This window comes from Ptychodera flava, chromosome 17 (assembly GCF_041260155.1).
Source record: "Ptychodera flava strain L36383 chromosome 17, AS_Pfla_20210202, whole genome shotgun sequence".
NCBI classification, from domain to species: Eukaryota; Metazoa; Hemichordata; class Enteropneusta; family Ptychoderidae; genus Ptychodera; species Ptychodera flava.
Window position 1 is genome coordinate 14,589,858 of NC_091944.1, and position 21,352 is coordinate 14,611,209.

At 38.1% G+C, this 21,352-nt stretch overlaps 1 protein-coding gene across 1 annotated transcript; it reads left to right on the forward strand.

The window, feature by feature from the left end:
• The first annotated feature begins 1,776 nt into the window (after nt 1-1,776).
• On the forward strand, nt 1,777-20,947 carry LOC139115538 (monocarboxylate transporter 13-like). Its single transcript, XM_070677709.1, has 7 exons — nt 1,777-1,918; nt 13,187-13,435; nt 15,148-15,333; nt 17,713-18,260; nt 18,916-19,120; nt 19,504-19,668; nt 20,560-20,947. The coding sequence occupies exons 2-7, from the start codon at nt 13,267-13,269 to the stop codon at nt 20,706-20,708; spliced, it is 1,422 nt and encodes a 473-aa protein (XP_070533810.1). The 5' UTR covers nt 1,777-1,918; nt 13,187-13,266; the 3' UTR covers nt 20,709-20,947.
• Nucleotides 20,948-21,352: the final 405 nt, after the last annotated feature.

The following is a 21,352-nucleotide window of genomic DNA, read 5'->3' on the forward strand; positions in this document are numbered from 1 at the left end:
GCCAGAAGATACAGCTAATGGAACTTTAAGCCAAACCCTAACCCTAACCATCGGAAATACATATCAACAAACAAACAAACAAACAAGTAAATAAATAAACTGATCTTCATTGACAAATATTTACAAAACAGCTTTTCACTGTTTATTAAAATAACAAATAAACAAACACAAACACATACACACAAACAAACACAGACACAAATAAACAAGGAGTACGAGTCCCTTGTGGTCCCAGCAAGAATTACGATTGACCAACTGACAGTGAAAAGTGATTAGTGCAAGCAGTTTAAATCGTGTTCTTCCATTATGTTTGTTCTTATCAGTCAGAGGGCTGTTCAATTGCAATAATCGTTGTAAAATTAAACGCCACAAGCTATGGGGTAAGATTAGTGCCACAAAACACTTGTGATAAAATTATTTCATTTTGATGTAATTTTTCGCTATTTACATTTTTAATCAAATGTATATTTTGTTTGCATTTTTATTATATTATGTTTACATTTTTATTTCATTGATTACATTTTTATTTCATTCTTCCATTATGTTTGCATTTTTATTTCGTTTTCTCATTTTGTTTGCATTTTTCTTATATTATGTTTATATTTGTGTTTCTTTCTTTCATTTTGTTTGCATTTTTATTATATTATGTTTACATTTTTCATTCTTTCATTTTACATTTATATTTCATTCTTTCATTTTGTTTGCATTTATATTTTATTCATTTTTATTCATATTTTCATTTTGTTTGCATTTTTATTATATCATGTTTACATTTTAATTTCTTTCATTTTGTTTGCATTTTTGTTATATTTACATTTTTATTGTTTCATTTTGTTTGCATTATATGTTAGCATTATTATTTCATTCTTTTATAATTATAATAGTTATGGTTTATTTCGCCTCAAAATGGGTCAAATTACCAGAGGTACTACAATTCTAAAAATATCAAAAGACAAAAATGCACTACAGCAATTTTTTTACGAGTCATAACAACAACAATATCGATATGACAAAAAATTACATCCAATAAATTAACACAATAAACAACTAGGCTGGAATCCTTGCGCCTGGTTCTTGATTAAAAACTAACATTACAATTTCTTGTGGGATATCACAGTGTGGTTAACTTTAGGTACGTTGCACAAGGTAATATAATTTATGGTTCGGCTGTAAGATACTTTTACCAAATTTCTTACAAATTATCTTGCCTTCCTTTTTTCTTATGATGTTAACGTTTGCATTTTTTCATTTTGAATTTTGCTAGCATATGTCATTCTTTCATTTTGTTTACATTTTTCATTTCATTATATTTATGAAATAAAATATGTTAATATATATTATAAAAAATGCAAACAAAATGAGAAATAAAAATGTAAAAAATGAAATAAAAATGTAAACAAAATGAAAGAATGAAATAAAAATATTTACATAATCGAATGAAATGCAAACAAAATTAAGGAACGAAATAAAAATGTAAACATAATATAATAAAAATGCGAACAAAATGAAAGAACGAAATAAAAATGGTAAACAATTACAATAAAATGAAAGAACGAAATAAAATGGAAACAATGAAATAAAATGCAAAGCAAATTAAATAAGAATGCAAACACAATGAGAAAACGAAATAAAAATGTAAACATAACTAAAAAAATGCAAACAAAATGAGAAAACGAAATAATTTAAAGATAATGAAATAGCCTAATGTTTAACACAAGTGTTTTGGCACTCATCTCACCGCATAGCTAGCGGCCACATCGGCCGCCTTTTCTCATTGTCCTTGACACGGGTCATCGGCGGGGTTATAGGCCAACAACCTCCTGATATGGTATCATATCGTAATCGTATCGCATGTTACTCGTAAAGCGATGGGAATATCGACATTTTGTGCGTAAATGGTAACATTCTGACTGTCTTTGTAAGTATACAACATGCACAAGGCGTACTTTGGTTCACACGTCGACGTAATTGGTCGAAAACTTAGTTGTAGGAGAGGTTTAAGGGACTGAACAGCTGTTGTGATTGTCCTTTGATTCTGTTGTCAGTCACATAGTCTCGCTTGTTTGGGTATAGCGAGTTGAGTGCTTGCATGCTGAAATGTAACGTTGTAGCGTAAACATTACTGCTGTCTAGGTTGAACTTTCAGCAATATTTACAGTAATAGAGAACATTACATGGATATAATGTCCAAGTGGCGAGGTAGCTACGTCAAATCTAGCTTTTCACGAAGGATTTGTGTTGACACGCAGAGCCAAACACAATCATTGCATCACGCTTCTGTTGAAGCCTCGCAAAGTTGACATCAGAATTTCACAATGCCCCTGTCGTGAAGCGACATCAGCTTTCAGATTTCAGCTTTACTAATTATTTGTAACTTGCTTTGTTATATAATTCCACCATCCCAGCGACGCCTTTAAAACTAATTTCGTTTGCTACTTCGGCTGTGACGAGTGACGCAGTACAGTTTATTTGCTACTTCGGCTGTTGACGCAATACAGTGGCGCACCACAGTTGCGAGTGTAGTGATATGTACCGGCCGCCGCGTACTATGCATAGAATAGTACGCGGCGGCCGGTAAATATCACTCCCGGGATATCACTACACTCGCAACTGTGTGGCGCACGGCATGGGTGGGGTAGCCCCGCGTTGCGTATGATCATGGAGCTACCGAAAGATTGGTAGCTCCATGGTATGATGCTGTGTTCCCGGCGTTATGGGAGGCCGTGTAACGCCGGAAACACACTGCATCGTACGCAGGGCTACGGTGTGTGTGTGTGGGGGGGGGGTGGGGGGGGGGGGGGGGGGGGGGGGGGGTGGGGGGGGGGGGGGGGGGGGGGGGGGGGGGGGGGGGGGGGGGGGGGGGAGCTATTCAGTATCCCAGTATCCACAATAATTTCCAGGCTTCGCTTCCCTCAACAATAGTCAGTGGAGCGGATGTCGATGGCTCCACTCACAGTCGCCTGTGGTCTATTCCGCTCTGGGCCTATGCGCCCCATAGACGTGTATACATATTAAAGGCATATGTACACACGACTATGGGCCGCATAGACCCAAAGCGGAATAGACCACAGGTGACCGTGCTGCACTCTATGATCTGCCACCATTTGGTTCTATTCATTTACTGATCATCCCCGGACAGGCTGATAGCACTGATCTTTCCGGTATGATAGCCGAGAACGTTCTTCAAAATTCAGTACTTGAAAACTTAGTTGGGTATTTAGGATTGCTATTTTTAGCTCACGTGTGTAAACACGTGGGCTATTGTCATAGCGATGTCTGTCTGTCTGTCCGTGTGTGTGTGTGTGTGTGTTAGTGTGTGTGTGTGTGTGTGTGTGTCTGTCTGTCTGTTTACACGATAACTCAAAAACGCCTGAACGGATTCAAGTCAGATTTGGTACACAGGTACCATGTGCTACTTGCAAGAACTGATTAGATTTTGGTTAGTGTGGCTTGCATATTAATGAAGTTATGCAATATCGTTTTTTTCCGTACAATGGTTTGCCTATGGAGACGGTAATGACAGTGTAGACATATATCAAGAAATACTGCACAAAATTTCATGAAACTTTTCACAGATGACAATCTAAGAACATTATGATGATACTGTGAGTGTCATGTCAATTATCTTCTTATTTGCATATTTAATGAACTTTTGTTATTGGTGAGATAACTCTGAAATTCCTGCACCAAACTTGATGATACTTGCAACAAATATTGATCTGATATATATCTAATTATACTTAGAAGCATTAGTTAGTGTAAAGTTAATAAATAGCTCATTTGCATATTTTATGAAGGTTTGTAATTAGTCATATAACTCCGATATAACTTCACCAAATATGATGAAATCTGCTGCACATACTGATCCGACTGATATCTAACTGTAGTGTAAAGCATTTAGTAGTGTGAAATTAATTAAGGGTTCATTTGCATATTCAATGAACTTTGTAATTAGGTTTATAAGTCTGAAATTACGGCACCCAAGTCAGTGAAATTAGGTACAGATATTGTTTTGATAAATATCTAATTGTACTGAGAAGCATTTGGCAGTGTCAAGTTAACAAATAGGTCATTTGCATATTTTATGAAGTTTTGTAATTAGCGATATAACTCCAAAATAACTGCACCAAATGTGATGAAATCTGCTGCAGATACTGATCCGACAGATATCTAATTGTGGTGTAGAGCATTTAGTTGTGTAAAGTTAATTAAGTGTTCATTTGCATATTTAATGAACTTTGTAATTAGTGGTATTACTCCAAAATTACAGCGTTAAATTTGATGAAACTTGCTACAGATGTTGCTCTGATAAATATCCAATTGTACTGAGAAGTGTTGAGCAGTGTTAAGTTAATAATTAGCTCATTTGCATATTTCATGAAGTTTTATAATTAGTCATATAACTCCCAAAATACTGCATCAAATGTGATGAAAACTGCTGCATATACTGATCCGACAGATATCTAACTGTTGTAAAGCATTTAGTAGTGTAAAGTTGATTAAGGGTTCATTTGCATATTTAATAAACTTTGTAATTAGGTATATAACTCTGAAATAACGGCACCAATTTTTGTGAAACGTGCTACAGATATTGATTTGATAAATATTTAATTGTGCTATGAATCATTGAACGGTGTCAAGTTAATTTAGGGTTTATTTGCATATTTAATGAACTTTCTAATTAGTGACATTACTCTAAAATTACAGCATTAAATTAAATAAAACGTGCTACAAATGTTGATCTGATGGATATCCAATTGTCCCATGAAGCATTGAGCAGTGTCAAGTTAATTAACAGCTCATTTGCATATTAAATAAAGTTTCGTAATTAGTGATTAAACTCTGAGAGTACTGTGCGATGTTGAACAAAAACCTGCTACATATAGTGATAACATGTAATGAATCTTTTGTAAAACACGTGAGCATATTCAGTTCATATCTGGTTTTATGATCATGACATGGTAACCAAAAGCACAGGGGCTTTTTTGGTCGCCTTTTATGGGTGAAATACTTTCTTTTATTCAATATAACGGTCTTCTTGGAATACAAGTGCTAGGGATATGACAAGCAATCGTAACCTAACGGAAAAATAGTGGATATTTTTTACAAGACCATTTTGACCCAATATTCAGGGAAATCGGGTTTCTTAGAGTTTTTTATTAAAGAAATAATTATATAACAAGTAATTTCTACTGCCTGCATTCTTCTAATATCTGCTAAATGGTGAGTGGTCGACAATTGAACGTTAACTCTAATGATGAATGCAGCAAAATTCATGAAAAGTAATAATGCCTGGAGTTCGAAAGCTAATTTAATAGCACATTCAATTTGCATCTCTTTTCCAAAGAAAGAATATCAAATATCACGGAAAAATAGTGGATATTTTTTCACAAGACCATTTTGACCCAATATTCAGGGAAATCGGGTTTCTTAGAGTTTGTTATTAAAGAAATAATATTATAACAAGTAATTTACACTGCCCGCATTCTTCTAATATTTGCTAAAAGGTGAATGGTCGACAATTGAACGTCAGCTCTAATGATGAATGCAGCAAAATTCATGAAAAATAATAATGCCTAGAATTCGAAAGTTAATATAACAGCACATTCAATTTATCTCTTTTCCAAACAAAGAATATCAAATAGTTCACCCGAATCTTTTTTAATTTGGTTTATAACATGAAGGGAGAGGATGTTTACATTATTTTATTACTTGTGTTTTATGGTCACAGTATAGACCACCCAAGTTAGAATAGACTAACGTCTATGCAATAGTCACTTAAAGCCTCAGTATGTCTAACTTTGGGTAATATTTTTCAGCATGTCATTCCTTGAAGCAACTGCAGTTTCTTGTTCTGTTCCCTAAACCATCATGAATGACAAAAATTGGCTTCTCAACACAGCTGTTATGTGTACAATCAGCAATATTATTGTTGGATATAAATTCTATTCCCCACTTTGAATTCATGTTTCCACAATAACAATGGACTCTAGTCATAAACAGGCTATGTGGGCACGTCTTCATACTGCAGGGACAGAATGGGGATGTTGTGTTCCCACACACAACAAAACCACTGAAAATACAGCCAACAGTCGGAGTTAAGTGCAAAATTCAGAATTCAGAATTCAAAGATGGCGCTTATCAAGCCTTGTTTTCAAGTATTGAATTTTGAATTTTGAAGAACGCTCTCGGCCATCGTATTCCGGCCATGCCAGTTTCAAGTCCACAATATTCTAAATTTAAACTCCCTAGGACGACAATGCATACGTTTTGACTCACAAAAGTAATTTGGTGAATTCACCAAATAACAATGAATTTGTCGCTTTTGGTCAATCTTGACGGGTGCGGCTAGCTGGCAGGGTACGCTTACCCATTCCGGACACCTGGTACCACCACTATTTCGTGGTTCAAGATGGCCCCATTGCCTTTGTCATCATCTATATGTTCCTTGGACCTGGTAAATTTCATAGTTTACCTTGAATGATAACGATTATTGGACCTGATTTGATGTCTATTGCCACGCCCAGGTGGATATGTCTGCTGGTGGATTTTAGTCCCCGAGCATATCAGTAGCCTGGTTATCAATAATCTATTCATGAATTTAAGTACTATAAGGAAGACCGGTTTGGGTCGAGACCGGAAAAACAAAACTACCTCTGATGGATTGTATAGGGCAAACAATTCATCAGTCGGACTGAGCCCTAGGCTAAATCTACATGACATTCTTAAGGGAAATATGGAATGTGATTGTTCTGTGTCACAGTGTCTGACTAGGAATTGCAAGACATGTGATATTCTGATCACTGACACTGTGACACGGAGTAATCTGTCCAAAAAGTCGTACCACACAAAGGCATTTGAACCCCTTTCATGCCAATCTAAGAACATAATTTATGGCATAGAGTGCACTTTGTGTGGTCTTATATATGTTGGAGAGACCGGGGAAAAACTTTCTAAGAGGATGTGTGGGCATAGGTCAGGCATTAACAACAATCTGCCAACCTGCCTTTACACTCCAATGGTCTTCTTCACTCAGTATTGAACATGAAAGTAAGAGTATTAGAAAAAAATTACCACCCTTCTAATAGTTCAATACTGAGTAGGAGTTATCGCAAACAACGTGAACACCACTGGATCACTGAACTTGGCACAGCTATGCCTTATGGCTGTAATGATAACATACTAGGTGTGGGTAACCTATCTAGCCCCAGAGGAAAGACTGTCAATGTCATGGGTTTGTTTAATTCTCATCAGAGAAGACGACGAAGTCATGGCCATCGACACAGCAATAACACCAGTAATCCTCAGTTCAGTGATCTACTACCCATGTTAAATCAATCCTTGGGTGTTCACAAGGTAAAACTGCATTGTTTGCATGCTCCTTGCAGAAGTTAAGATCACTTCTCCTGACTGTTGAAGCTATGAATGTATACGACCCTCTGCTGCCCGAATACCTGTTAATTGCCATTATTATGGATATTTACGGTGGCCCATATGTGACAGGTATAAACTTATTTACACAGACAAAACTTTAGTTTGGGCAAAACTTTAATTTGGGGGTACATAACTCAAATTTTTGCGGACAAAACTCTAATTTGGGTGGACACATCTGTGATTTCTCCGGACACAATTCTAATTTGGGCAGACAAAACTTTGATTTGGAAGGACACAAATCTAATTTGGGCCACCCGATCTCAATTTCCTACGGACACAATTCTTTTTTCAGCGGACAAAACTTTCATTTGGACGAACACATATTTAATTCTTATGGACACAAGTCTTATTTTGTACAGACACGACTCTCATTTTCTTGGACACAATTTTAATTTCTTGAGATAGAGCTTCCGTTACTCCCGAACAAGTCTCATTCAACGTAGGCAACTTCTATTTCAATGGCCTGCCCTCTAGTGTTCAATGTGACAACAAGCAACTTTCGAGGACAAAACTTTCTTTTCCTCACGGCGGATATTGAAGTATCCCACAATACTGTTCGTCTACATCGCAGTAGATCGCCTCGCCAACGTGTGTATGGTGCTAGTGCTTACTGTATGTTACATCCATTTATGGTTGAAAAGGTACATACATTATCTTACAGCTTCATTTCATTGTAAAATTTGCAATGAAATGACGCTGTAAGATAATTGATGTACTTTTTTAGTCTCCTCAGGCAAGGACACTGTTCAATATAAATTGTAGAGCCAAATACACTCTAAAATTCAGTTAAGTAGAGCCCAGAACGGTTTCACACCTCTGGAGCAAACTTCAGCCAAATAAATCAACTATTCCTGGGCAGTTCTATATCTTTCTCCCAGTACATTGTGGGTGTAGGTTAGTAGTTATCAGAAAGTGTTAATTTTCGTAACATAATTTTGAGACCAGTTCTAATAGTTTGAAATTGAAATTCTGAAATCACTACAGAAAGTTGCTGATCATAAAACTTAGAAATCAAACAAGGTGTGTAAGATGTCTCATAGGTCCAAGTTTTACACTCAATGGATCTTGCATTATGCCAAATATGTGTGTGTACAAAGAATAGTGAAAAAATGATAAAAAAAACTATTGATTGGTCTACTGTTGGATGCTTGTTGTTTTTTGAAATAAATGCTTTTTTATTCAGAAACTAAGCATATACGTTGTCCATACATGCTTGCATGTGAATGAAGTTACATTAAAGAACCACATGTGAAGTAACACCAAGAGAGTTATTGGATATTTCACATTGCAAAACTCTCTACAAAACACCCTATTGCAAATTTTGTAACAATTAAGTGGCCTCTACACCAAATCAGCATAAGGATCAGACTTTGAGATGAAGATTAAGGTGCATCTGAAGTTTTACTTTTCAAAACAAACATTTCTTGAACAACACTTCTTGGCACACGTATGCCACACAACCGAAGGGAATGCCACACTGTTCTATACCCCCTACACAGCCAGGACCATCCAGTATCTGAATAGAGTCTCTCACAACATTGATATCGCAATGAGCAGATCGTCGCCGTAAATTCGACTGTGCCAATTGCCTCATGAGAGTTCTTGGACTGATATGAATGTCATAATATTTTGCCAGGAACAACACAATTTCGTCGTACCTATATCCTAGAAGAAATACTAGATCACGTCGTCTTCGCAATACTCCGCAATAAAGTCGCTACAAGTCTCAATTGCCAATGCAGCAGCACAGTGCCATTAGCAGACGAACAGTATTGTGGGATACTTCAGTATCCGCCGTGAGGAAAAGAAAGTTTTGTCCTCGAAAGTTAAAGTTTTGTCTCTGCAAGTTGCTTGTTGTCACATTGAACACTAGAGGGCAGGCTGTTGAAATAGGAGTTGCCTACGTGGAAATGAGACTTGTCCCGGAGCAATTAAAGTTGTATCTCAAGAAATTAAAATTGTGTCCAAGAAAATTAGAGTTGTGTCTGTACAAAATAAGACTTGTGTCCATAAGACTTAAATATGTGTTCGTCCAAATAAAAGTTTTGTCCACTGAAAAAAGAATTGTGTCCGTAGAAAATAGAGATCGGGTGGCCCAAAGTAGAATTGTGTCCGTCCAAATTAAAGTTTTGTCTGCCCAAATTAGAATTGTGTCCGTAGAAATCAGAGATGTGTCCTCCCAAATTAGAGTTTTGTCAGCAAAAATTAGAGTTATGTCCCCCAAAATTAAAGTTTTGTCCATCAAAACTAAATTTTTGTCTGTGTAAATAAGTTTATACCTGTCACATATGGGCCACCGTAGATATTGGCAAATATCGCCTATTCAAACCTGTTCGGACAGAAAGCATCAACAGTCAGCAGAGATTGTTTTCCCCTTGAGGTTTGTTAACAAAGGGATTGACATGATTAACATCAGCAATATCTTACACAACAAGGAAGTTATGGACAAAGTACCACCTTATTTTACATTTCAAGACCCTCCTATAGTGTCCTATACCTATTCTAAGACCATAGGTAGAAAATTGTCCCCGAGGTTATCGTTCACCCAGTAAAGCGATGAAATTCGTTTCTTCGCTTCGATAAAGTGTGTATGTGCGATGTATGATAGTGAGCATGCGTGCGTGAGTGCTTCGCGAACTCTACAACGTGTTGAGCGGTCTCAGTCAGAAAAATGTAACAACTTAGCCGGCTATTGAACCACTCTTTTTTGGGAGTGGAGATTTAGCCGAGTGGTTCTGTCTGTGGCCTCTCAGCTAGGCGACTGATGCCGTATGTTGTGGGTTCGAATCCGATTGAAAACTATCCGAATTTTCTACCCTGGGTAGGTAACACTGCTGGTGGACAGAATTGTCCCCGAGGTTATCGTTCACCCAGTTAAAGCGATGAAATTCGTTTCTTCGCTTCGATAAAGTGTGTATGTGCGATGTATGATAGTGAGCATGCGTGCGCGAGTGCTTCACGAACTCTACAATGTGTTGAGCGGTCTCAGTCAGAAAAATGTAACAACTTAGCCGGCTTTTTTGGGAGTGGAGATTTAGCCGAGTGGTTCTGTCTGTGGCCTCTCAGCTAGGCGACTGATGCCGTATGTTGTGGGTTCGAATCCGATTGAAAACTATCCGAATTAAATTACAATAGGGTCTTGAAAGAAATTGATATTAGGAACAATGTTCATGATGGTACTTGTGATTGTATGTCATCTCCCTTTTGTTACAAACCTCACGGTCATATAATAACAGGTGACATGAAAATAGTTCCACATCCTAAGCTTCGGCAGCTGTTCCAGTTTGGCCCAAAATATCGCGAGCCACCCAAAGTAAACTGGAACTTTAACTTTAAGTTAATTATGGATGCTGCTGAGGCTTATGCTAAGAAGTGGGCTGCCCTTGAAGACGAAGACTTTGGATGTCTTTTGGACTGGCTTCGCACAGTCCGTGATAAGGTAAAATCTCGCATTTCACGTCTTCGTTCTTTACACACTGTCATCAACACTACATCTGCCTTCGATGACCCTTCTGTACGGGAATGTCTAGATTCTTTACACGATAAATATGTTGTTGTGCCTGCAGACAAAGCATCGAACAACATCATTTTTGTCTGCAAGCAATATTACATTCAATGTTTAAAGAACGAACTTCAGATTAACTCAGATGATGAGAGTAGCACAACATACTCTCTTTCAACCTTATCTGAAGAGGAAATATTGCAGAACCATTCAACAGTTTTGAGTGAGTTTGGCATCGAGTTAGCGCAAGATGACAAGGTATTACCTAATCTATATTGGATTCCTAAGATCCATAAGAATCCCTATAAACAACGTTTCATAGCTGGTTCCAGTAAGTGTACAACAAAACGCTTGTCACAACTTTTAACCATCATTTTATCAACTATTAAATCTGTTTGGTACGGTATTGTGACAAAATTTATGAAACTAGTGGGGTCAATCAAATGTGGATGTTAAAGAACTCCAAAGAATTGTTACATATTTTACAAAATAACAAAAACATGTACAATTCAATCCACACATTTGATTTTTCAACGTTGTACACAACCATCCCACATAACAAACTTAAAGACAGGCTATTATCTCTCGTGAAGAAAGCCTTCTTTTACAAGAATGGTAGTCGTAGGTATGAATACATTGCCATCAAGCGCAACTTAGGCTATTTCACCAACAACAGTGATGCCAAGCTCAAATACAGTGATGTTGAGGTGATTCAAATGCTATATTTCCTAATTGACAACATATTTATAAAATTTGCTGGCATGACATTCAGGCAAACCATAGGCATTCCCATGGGCACAAACTGCGCCCCACTTCTTGCAGACTTATTTTGTATTCGTATGAAGCAGAGTTCATGCAATCACTTCAGAAATCTGGGTGTAAAAGGATTGCCAAGCGATTTAACAACACCCACAGATATATTGATGATCTCATCAGTTTAAACAATCCTGGTATATCCAATTATCTACACCACATCTACCCAGATGATTTAGAAATAAAGAAACAACTGAAAGTGTGGACTCGGCATCATACCTAGATGTATTGTTTGAAATTAGACATAATACACAATATACTAAGCTGTATGACAAAAGAGACGATTTCAATTTTGAAATCATAAACTTTCCCTTTTTGTCGAGCAATATACCATCATCTCCGGCTTATGGTGTGTATATTTCACAACTCCTCAGATACAGTAGAGCATGCCATTCATATGAAGACTTTCGAGTCAGACACAGCCTATTAGCTCAAAAGTTAGTGAGGCAAGGATTCTCAGAAAGTAGATTAGTGAAATCATTTAAGAAGTTCTACGGTAGATACGGAGATGTTGTATCAAAATATGACCTGTCTGTTTCTCAAATGATGAGTGACAGCATACCAAATTTTGACTCACAAAAGTAATTTGGTGAAATCACCAAATAACAATGAATTTGCCACTTTGGGTCAATCTTGACGGGTGCGGCTAGCTGGCAGGGTACGCTTACCCATTCCGGACTCCTGGTACCACCACTATGCGTGGTTCAAGATGGCCCATTGCCTTTGTCATCATCTATATGTTCCTTGGACCTGGTAAATTTCATAGTTTACCTTGAATGATAACGATTATTGGACCTGATTTGATGTCTATTACATGTCAAGGTTATGATGCCCCTGTTCGCACTTACTGATGTTTTCAAATTGTAACTAGATGTCCAGGTGTCCGCTGCAGGCGGGTTGTGGAAAGTGTGAACGTTTAAGAATCACGCAGCCTCTATAAGAAATTCTAAATGTGTTGATTTTCTGGAAATAAACATCATTCAATTTAGATCTTTTTAACGTTTGTTCAGTTTTAGAGGGATAATTTAGCTTTAGACTTTCAACGCTCTACACTGAAGTGAGGTATAGAAGTGCAACGAAACGTTGGATGCTGATTTGACTCCTACTTGTGAGTCAGAGTGCACAATCATTGTGGCCTTGGGTGCGTCAACAGTGGTGCATACGATTGATGCGTTTCACTGATATCAGTCGTCCATGTGTACTAAGTACATAGGCTAGTAATAAATCTTACCCGGGTCATTTGCAATTAAAATAGTTTACTCACATTTGCTGCCTACAGACTATTTACTACTGAAAGGATACGATAATAATAACTGTAATTTGTTATAAAGCCATTTGTCAGACACTTTCAAAGTATGTAAATCGGATAACGATTGTAAGGTTTGACATTCAAAAATTTCCTTTGTATGTTCATGCAGTTTTCGTTTTTATTTTCAGACAGTTAGTGTTAAAGAAGTCCTGTGATTCACTGTGTTTGGTGTTTCTCACTCCTTACGCGATGATCATGATGCGTTAGGATGTTTGATGGTGAAATCTCGCGACAGAAACCCCCCGATGGTGGCTGGGGTTGGCTGATCGTTCTTGCGACATTTATCATTGCCGCACTCGGAGCTGGGAATATTTACGCGGTCGGTGTTCTATTCGTAGCATTTCTTGATGCGTTCGGTCGATCGAAAGCGGACACGTGTAAGTATAGCGAATAGCATGCCATTTGAACGGACGCGTCAGTTATTGGCAACATACCAAGGAAGAAGGTCGTTCTAGATCGGCAATCTTTGTGGGCAGAAAAGTTAAATTGGCGATTTGCTGAAAACACGAGCCAAACTCTTTAAGTCCCCACGGACACCGTCCGGGCGGACTTATAGTTTTGTCCGTGCGCCCGTCCGTGCGTCCGTGCGTCCGTCCGTTCACGCAGATATCTCAGAGATGCCTAGAGCGATTTCATTCATTGGTACAAGGATAACTCCTTATGTCATATATGCACGTCAATTTGTTTTGTGATACAATCCAATATGGCCGCCATGTGGCCATTTTGTTACAATGTATTTCATGTACGGAGCCATATCTCAGGCACTTCTCAACTGATTTTATTGTAAGTTGGTACAAGGACATCAACCCTCGTCATACATATGCACGTCAATTTGTTTCACGATACGATTAAATATGGCCGTGTGGCGGCCATTTTGTTACAATTTTTTTCATGTCCCGAAGCATAACTCAGACATGTATCAACCGATTTTATTCAAAGTTGGTACAAGGACATTGACTTATGTCATGCATATGTACGTCAATTTGTGTCACGATATGATCCAGTATGGTCGCATGGCGGCCATTTTCTTACAATTTTTTCATGTCGAGAGCTATAGGCCTAACTTAGGCACGTTTCAACTGATTTTGTTCAAAGTTGGTACAAGGACATTGACCTATGTCATAAATATGCATGTGACTTTGTTTCACCATACGATTCAATATGGCTGCGTGGCGGCCATTTTGTTTCGTTTTTTTTTCATGTCCAGAGCCATAACTCAGCCACATCTCAACCAATTTTATCCAAAATGGTACAAGGACATTGACTTATGTCATACATATGCACTTCGATTTTTTGTGACGGTGAGATCAAAAACAATGGCTGCGTGGCGGCCATTATGTTACGAGTTTTTCATGTCTGCAGTCATAATGCAGACATGTATCAACCGATTTTATTCAAAGTTGATACAATGACACCACCATGGAAACTCATTCTCAGCCATTACGCCCCATCTGTACGGCAGTATTTTTAACCACAGACCTAATTAATGAAGAGGACTCTATCCTCTCCGAGGACTTGTAATTAAAGTACCCATTAACAAGTGGGGACTATGTCATCAACGATGACTTGTTCATCGAGCTGCGTGGCTATGTTTGAAAGTACACGTGGCAGAATGTACGAGAAAGGCGCACTAGACACTACTTTCTTTTTAATCATCAGTCTTTGATAGACTATCCCATTTTGGCATATTTGGTATTGAAATACCTGCCTCCTCATTGAGATTTGTAAATAATGCGAAACACACAAATCATCAAGTCGTGCCAGCAGAGAACAACACCATCAATTATTCAATTCAAATAAGACATAAGAATGTGCTCGGCCTTCCTAAAGACTTACAGTGTTGGCAACACCTCGATTTAGACAATATGTGTAGTTCGTCTAATGCCAATGCTTCAAAGCAAACCACTGTAAAGGCACGTCATAACCACAATCGCTTATGTATCATAGTTGAAGGAAGAAATGAATGTTTCCATTTTACTGAGTATATCGTGCTCATATTTATGGACTTTTCGTATCCACAAACATTTAGTTCATGTTTACAACTTTTTCCACTTTATATAAAGTCGTGTCACCCTGTTTCTGTTGTCAGCATGGATCGGTTCGATTTTCGGATTTTGTTTCTGTATGTCCACGACTGTTGGAATTGCTTTAGCCAGAAAACGTGGACATCGAACAATTATTATGATATCTGGATTCATGGCAAGTTGTGGAGTTCTTGCAAGTTCCTTCGCCACAGAGCTATATCATCTGTATATTACCTATGGTATAGTGACAGGTAAGTTTCCAGAACAAAGACAGTATACACTTGTTAGGAAACATTGAGGCTCGTGAGAAACACAAGTCAAGACCGAGGCTAGCTTCTCCAACTGTAAACAAATGCTATAGGCCAAATGGGAATATAATTGCATCATACATTATATCCACAGTGATGTACCAATGTAGTAGGTCGATCTTCTAGTGTTACCACAAGTCTTCATGAACCAGCACACCACAAAACGTACGATGTATTTAACCATTATGTTTGTTTGTTTGTTTGTGTGTGTGTGTGTGTGTTGTTGTGTGTGTGTGTGTGTGTGTGTGTGTGTTGTGTGTGTGTGTGTGTGTGTGTGTGTGTGTGTGTGATTGACCATTAGACCTGAGGAAGGGGCTAGTCAAAGTGAAGACGTTCAATTTTCTCTTTTCAGTTTACAACATATCTATTTTTCAAAAGTAGATCGAGCACTTTACGTTTTTAGCTCACATTTGGTATGTATATAAATACCAAAAAGAGCTTATATGGTGAGTCGGTGGCGTCTATGTCTGTATGTCTGTATGTATGTATGTATGTATGTATGTATGTATGTGCGGATGTATGTCGGTCACACGCAAAAGCTCCCAAACCGCCACACCTACCATCACAGTATTTGGTGTACAGGTAGACCCTGGGGTTGAGATATGACGTTGTTCAAATGAACATGTCAGTGTCAAAAATATGCAAATGAGGTAAGAAAAAACGGGAAATCTGCAAATGTGCAGGAGTGGTGGCATGCCAGTGACTGAAACAGGCTACTCCACTGACCTTGAGTCATTTCCTGACATTGTTCATGAACTGATACACAGACCTGCTGAAACCATGAAGGACTGTATTGAAACATTCCTCTGCTAAGCCTGTTCCTAAAGTTGACCTACAGTACCTAAAGTTCCAGACCTTATTTACTTTTGTTATTCTTGTTTTTCTGGTTTAAATTTTTCTTGATGGACCAATTCAAACCAAATATGAGCACACTGTCCTTGACGGTATTTGTAGACTTTGGGGGCTTGTAAATTAGGCAGCGTCCTTCTCTGCGTTCGTTCACCTCACGCACATATCTCAGACATGCCTGAGCAAATTTCTTTCAAACATAGCACAAGAATAAATCACTGAGGCAGAATAAATCACTGCGGCAATGCACGTGGTTTTGTTTGTAATGCGAACAGATATGGACGCCAGTATATATTTGTTTGTTCACGCAGATATCTCAGTCATAAAAATGGTGCTCACAGAGCATTTACGGACAATGCAAGTTGCTTGATTCGTTGATCTGGACAAATATGATCGTAAGGCGGCCATTTTTATGTTTGTCTGTCCACTCACGCAGATACCTCAGACATGCTACAGCCAATTTCTTTCAAACTTGGCTCAAGGATAATTCACATATGCATGTAAACTTTTTTTATCCGAGACAAGCAGACAGCCATTCTGATACATTTTATCTGGCTAATCTCGGTCATTCCTGAGAGAACGAATTTCTATCAAACTTGAACTGTTTTCTAAAAAGTGACCCTCCCCCCAATGCCCCCGGACCACCCCCTGTAATTACTGAAGGCTCCCTTAGGAAACATTTTCAAAATAACCGGTAGCTGTGCTAACTTGATACCCGGTGGTGTCACTGTCGGGGGAAATGGGTGTCCATGCAAGGGAAAGGGAGCGTTTTTTATTCTCTATCACGGGTCCGTGCAATCGAGAAAAAGGGGTTCTTTTCCAAAAACCTGGCCCAAGAAAGGTTTGAAATATCCCAGGAAATACCTATCAGACACTCAAACTTCACCTAAAGTTTCATTGTGCGTTTCCTATGCTTTCATCTGGTTTAAAACTGCGATTCGAAATCTAATGAATTTTATGAGTTTGACACTCCTGTTCCAAAGTAAATAGTTTCTTTTAGACTCTGATGTGTTAATATAAGTGAAAACAATATAATAATTCATCATTGACCCTCTCCTGTATTTTGTAAGTAAGGGGTATTTTTGGTCGTATTTTCTCTCTAGATTTCTCAAAATGAGGGGTTTTTTTGTTGAAAAATCCCAGACTAGGGGTATCTTGAAATTTTGTTGAACGAGTATGGATGCCCATGCTCTCTGAGATTGTCACCACCGGGCCTTGATACACAAAACTGCATGGGGAGTATGTCATCAACGACGGATTTTTTTCAGAATTCTACTTTCTTATACATGTATCATACTCTCGCTGTAGCTATGTGAATATTTTGTTAAACGTATATCAAGATTTGAAATTTTCTCTCCGCATTTTTTTCGATTGACGAGTCCCATCTCAAAGACATGCTCTTTGCCCACTTGAAGACCTGAGCTGCTCAACAAAACAACCGATAATTTCTTGTTCTTTCCTCTGTCTCCACAGGTACCAGTCTAGGTCTGACGTACACTGTCAGTATTGAAATGGTCAGCATATATTTCAAGGAGAGATTGACGATCGCTCTCGGCTTAGCCTTGGCGGGCGTTGGCGCTGGACAATTGGCATTATCCCTCCTTACCCAATTCTTGGTAGAAACCTACGGATGGAGGGGGACACTTATTTTGCTATCTGCGTTTGAATCACATGTGTGTGTGGCTGGCGCCCTCTTTAGGCCTTTGGTTGCAGAGGTGACTATGCCAGTGCTGACAAGTAATTCTCCCCCGGGTGCTGTCGAAATGACCACAAATAATGAAAGGAGAGACTCAAGATTAGACAGAGGTGATGAGTGCGTTCATGACACCACTACTTATTCTCCGTCTGAAGTTACAGTGGTGGAAGAGGAAGAAAAAAAGAAACCATCTTTTTTGTGTTCAATGACATCTTTTCTTAAAATTGTCTTCGGAGTTGCATTGCTCAAGAAACCCGTCTGTCTGTTCTTGGTATTTGTAGCGATTGGGTATGGATTTTCCGAGCTTGTTGTCGTGATGCACATAGTAAGTATTTTAGTTTGTCAGTCTACTTCGTGTCGTTTCCATAGTGCAGTGGGCAATACATTGATTTACGCAGGTGCAATGCTATGGAAAATATATGACCGTAAGAAAAAAATAGTCAATTTACAGACAACTGCAACATATACTGAACCACGGGAGCGTTTGTAGTTCACATCTTATTACTCTGACGAAAAGACACTACAACTACGGCATCACAACTCAGTGACAAGATAATTCTACTCAATGAAGACATCTGCAAGACATAAAGCTTCAACTTTAAATAACGAACATGCTTAAAGGGAAAATAGCGGCAAATTTTATTTACATGATTTCTATTGGATGTCTTTTCTTATTCTCCACGTAAAAGGATGATGAGGTACTAGGTAGATTATATTTTTCTTGCATGTGTACTTATGCTATGTTATTGTATCCAAATGATTTCTGGTTCAAAATTCAGTTCTCAACTATTGACTACTTAAACACCGGGCATTTCGACATAATTTTAAAAGTAATACAAGAAAACTGTATTTTACAGAGTTAAAGAAATGAATAATACCAAAATTTACGACATCAGAGCTTTAATGATTCAAAGAATTGTTGGAGACATATCACACAGTGTCACGACACTTACTCAAAATCAAACATCGTTTTTCTCTAGGTAAGACGTGCCAGAGACTTTGGCATTGGAGACACACAAAGTGCGTATCTTCCAGCCTTAATGGGACTAATTCAATTAATTGGCAGGCCGATAATCGGGGCTGTTGGACATATACCATGTGTAAAGGCAAACGTACTCGTGGGTATTTCATTAGCGTTGTGCGGTGTAATTACAGTAATCAGTACGTATATTACAAGTTTTGCCGGTAAGTGTATGCAGTAGATATAAATAGATCACTTGTAAATAGACATCTAGCGTAAAATCTAACCCCCTAACAATAATAAAGCCACAGATTCATTCGGCCGTGTGGAGGCGCCCCGGCTGGGTCGGAGGTCGCCCGCTCACGGCTGAATCTTTCAGTTTGCATCGAAGCCTCGGTTTTCTCCATTATAATTTAACACACCGTGTAAAACATTTGATTTCAATTTTATTGTGTTTTCACAAACGTTCTTTAGAACATATACCTTTCATATGTATTGCAATGAAATTCTTGAGCTGTGTTTGAAGTGATTTTTGTGTATGTTTACTTGAAGTATTCCAATTCAACAAAAAATATTATTATTATTTTATTATTATTATTATTATTAGCTCAACTTCTGTACGCTGGCATCGTTGGTATTTGCATAGGAGGCTATTTCGTTGGCATACCATTGACCGTATCACAGTTTTTGGGTCACGAGAGTATCGGACTTGGAACCTCTCTCTTGATACAAGTACTTGGCATAGTATCACTTGCCAGTGGGCCCTTTGCAGGTATGAGGATGCTCTAGGCAGAAGCCTGTAGCATTATTTAATTCAAAGAAAGTAAACAGCCTAAGTTTTAATTATGAAGTATAGTTCATGTGTGGGTAGGCCGTTATTAATGCATTGCATCGATATCACCATTTGCTACCTAGTTCTTTCATGGCGAATATGTAATTAAAACATTTTGTGTTGCAGAGACTGTTGACATTCCCTCTTACCTTTTTCCAGTCTCACTACCAATTGCACCATGATATTCTGCACTTACAACAGATTTATTGCTGTTCGCCGTTTGAATGACTGAGACGTTTTAAAATTTGCTTTAAATTGCTTAAAGTTTACTTTAAATTGCGCCAATTATCTGTGACTGGCAGCTTAGCCGAATCCATAGGCGGCCCAGACAATATTAATAAGCTTATAATTGAGTTTTTCTCAGTTTCCTCTATCAGTTCCTCTCCTTTTCTTCATGCTGTGACTGATCGGAGTAAATAAAATAAATGTCACAACACCCTTCACAGCAGGGCTCAAATTCACTGTACATTTGTTGTGGTTTATATGTTTAGGTACTGTTGAATGTGCGCTTGATCTAATATATATATATATATATATATATATATATATATATATATATATATATATATATATATTGGGTAAAAGTGAATCTGTGATGAACACCGGGATACCATTACTATGCTTTCCAAACGTTGCTTCGTTAATTGAAAATGTGTAATGTCGTCTGCTGGCTTCAAAGTCAAGCGATTACGGCAAACCAAGCTTCGATGCAGAAAATCGAAAATGTTACTATTCTCCCGAAACTCAAAAATTCTGGCCATGTGACGGAAGGGGTGTAGGATGTTTGCAATTAAGTTGACCTTTCAGAGTTCTATTATATTTGCTTTCTAGGTTGGATTCGTGACAAGTACGGAGTTTATGACATTGCCTTTTGGACAGCAGGAATTTCGCTTATACTTATATCAGCCGTGATGTTTGCTCTGCCCTCTATCGACAGAACGTTCAAGAGAGGTCGTCTGAAAAAGGCTCACCGGACCTGAAAAAGACAGGAATCGAAGAAGTCACCAATGGGCCCAGTGGGCACTTCATTGATTCATTAACTACGCTATATATTACAGAGAATTCAAAAAGAAAAAGACAGACAAAATTGATCTGAATATTATCTGTCTTCAGTAGGTTTCCAGCAGTTGTTTCAACATTTACTACAGTATCAGAGTGTTGTTTCAAAGTAGGCTTCCACTTTAATTGTTTGGATAAAGCAATAAAAGCAGTATGTATAGTCCCTTGTTCATTGACTTGCATGTAAGGATACAGACACAATTAACGGCAGGGTGGGGTGGAGAGTTGAAGAGAAAATATTTCGTAAGTTGTCTTTTTCGCAGCCTCCACAATTTAATATCCAAAGTTTTCAGACAGCCCCATCCCCGATACAAGACCAGATATTTGCTCCCAGTCACGAAGATAGGTTCGGGTGAAAAATAGTGCTGACTTTTGTGTTTGGATGCCTGCACTTATTGACATCCAGCTTGAGCTTAGATTTACAGCGTTTTTGCAAAAATCTTTGTCTGCCTAAACTGAATGTTCTCACGTGGTTTTTAACAGGTTCATTACATAGTTGTACGTTTCAAAGAACAATAAGATATCTGTCAGATCATTATATGTAGCAGGTTTCATCAACTTACGA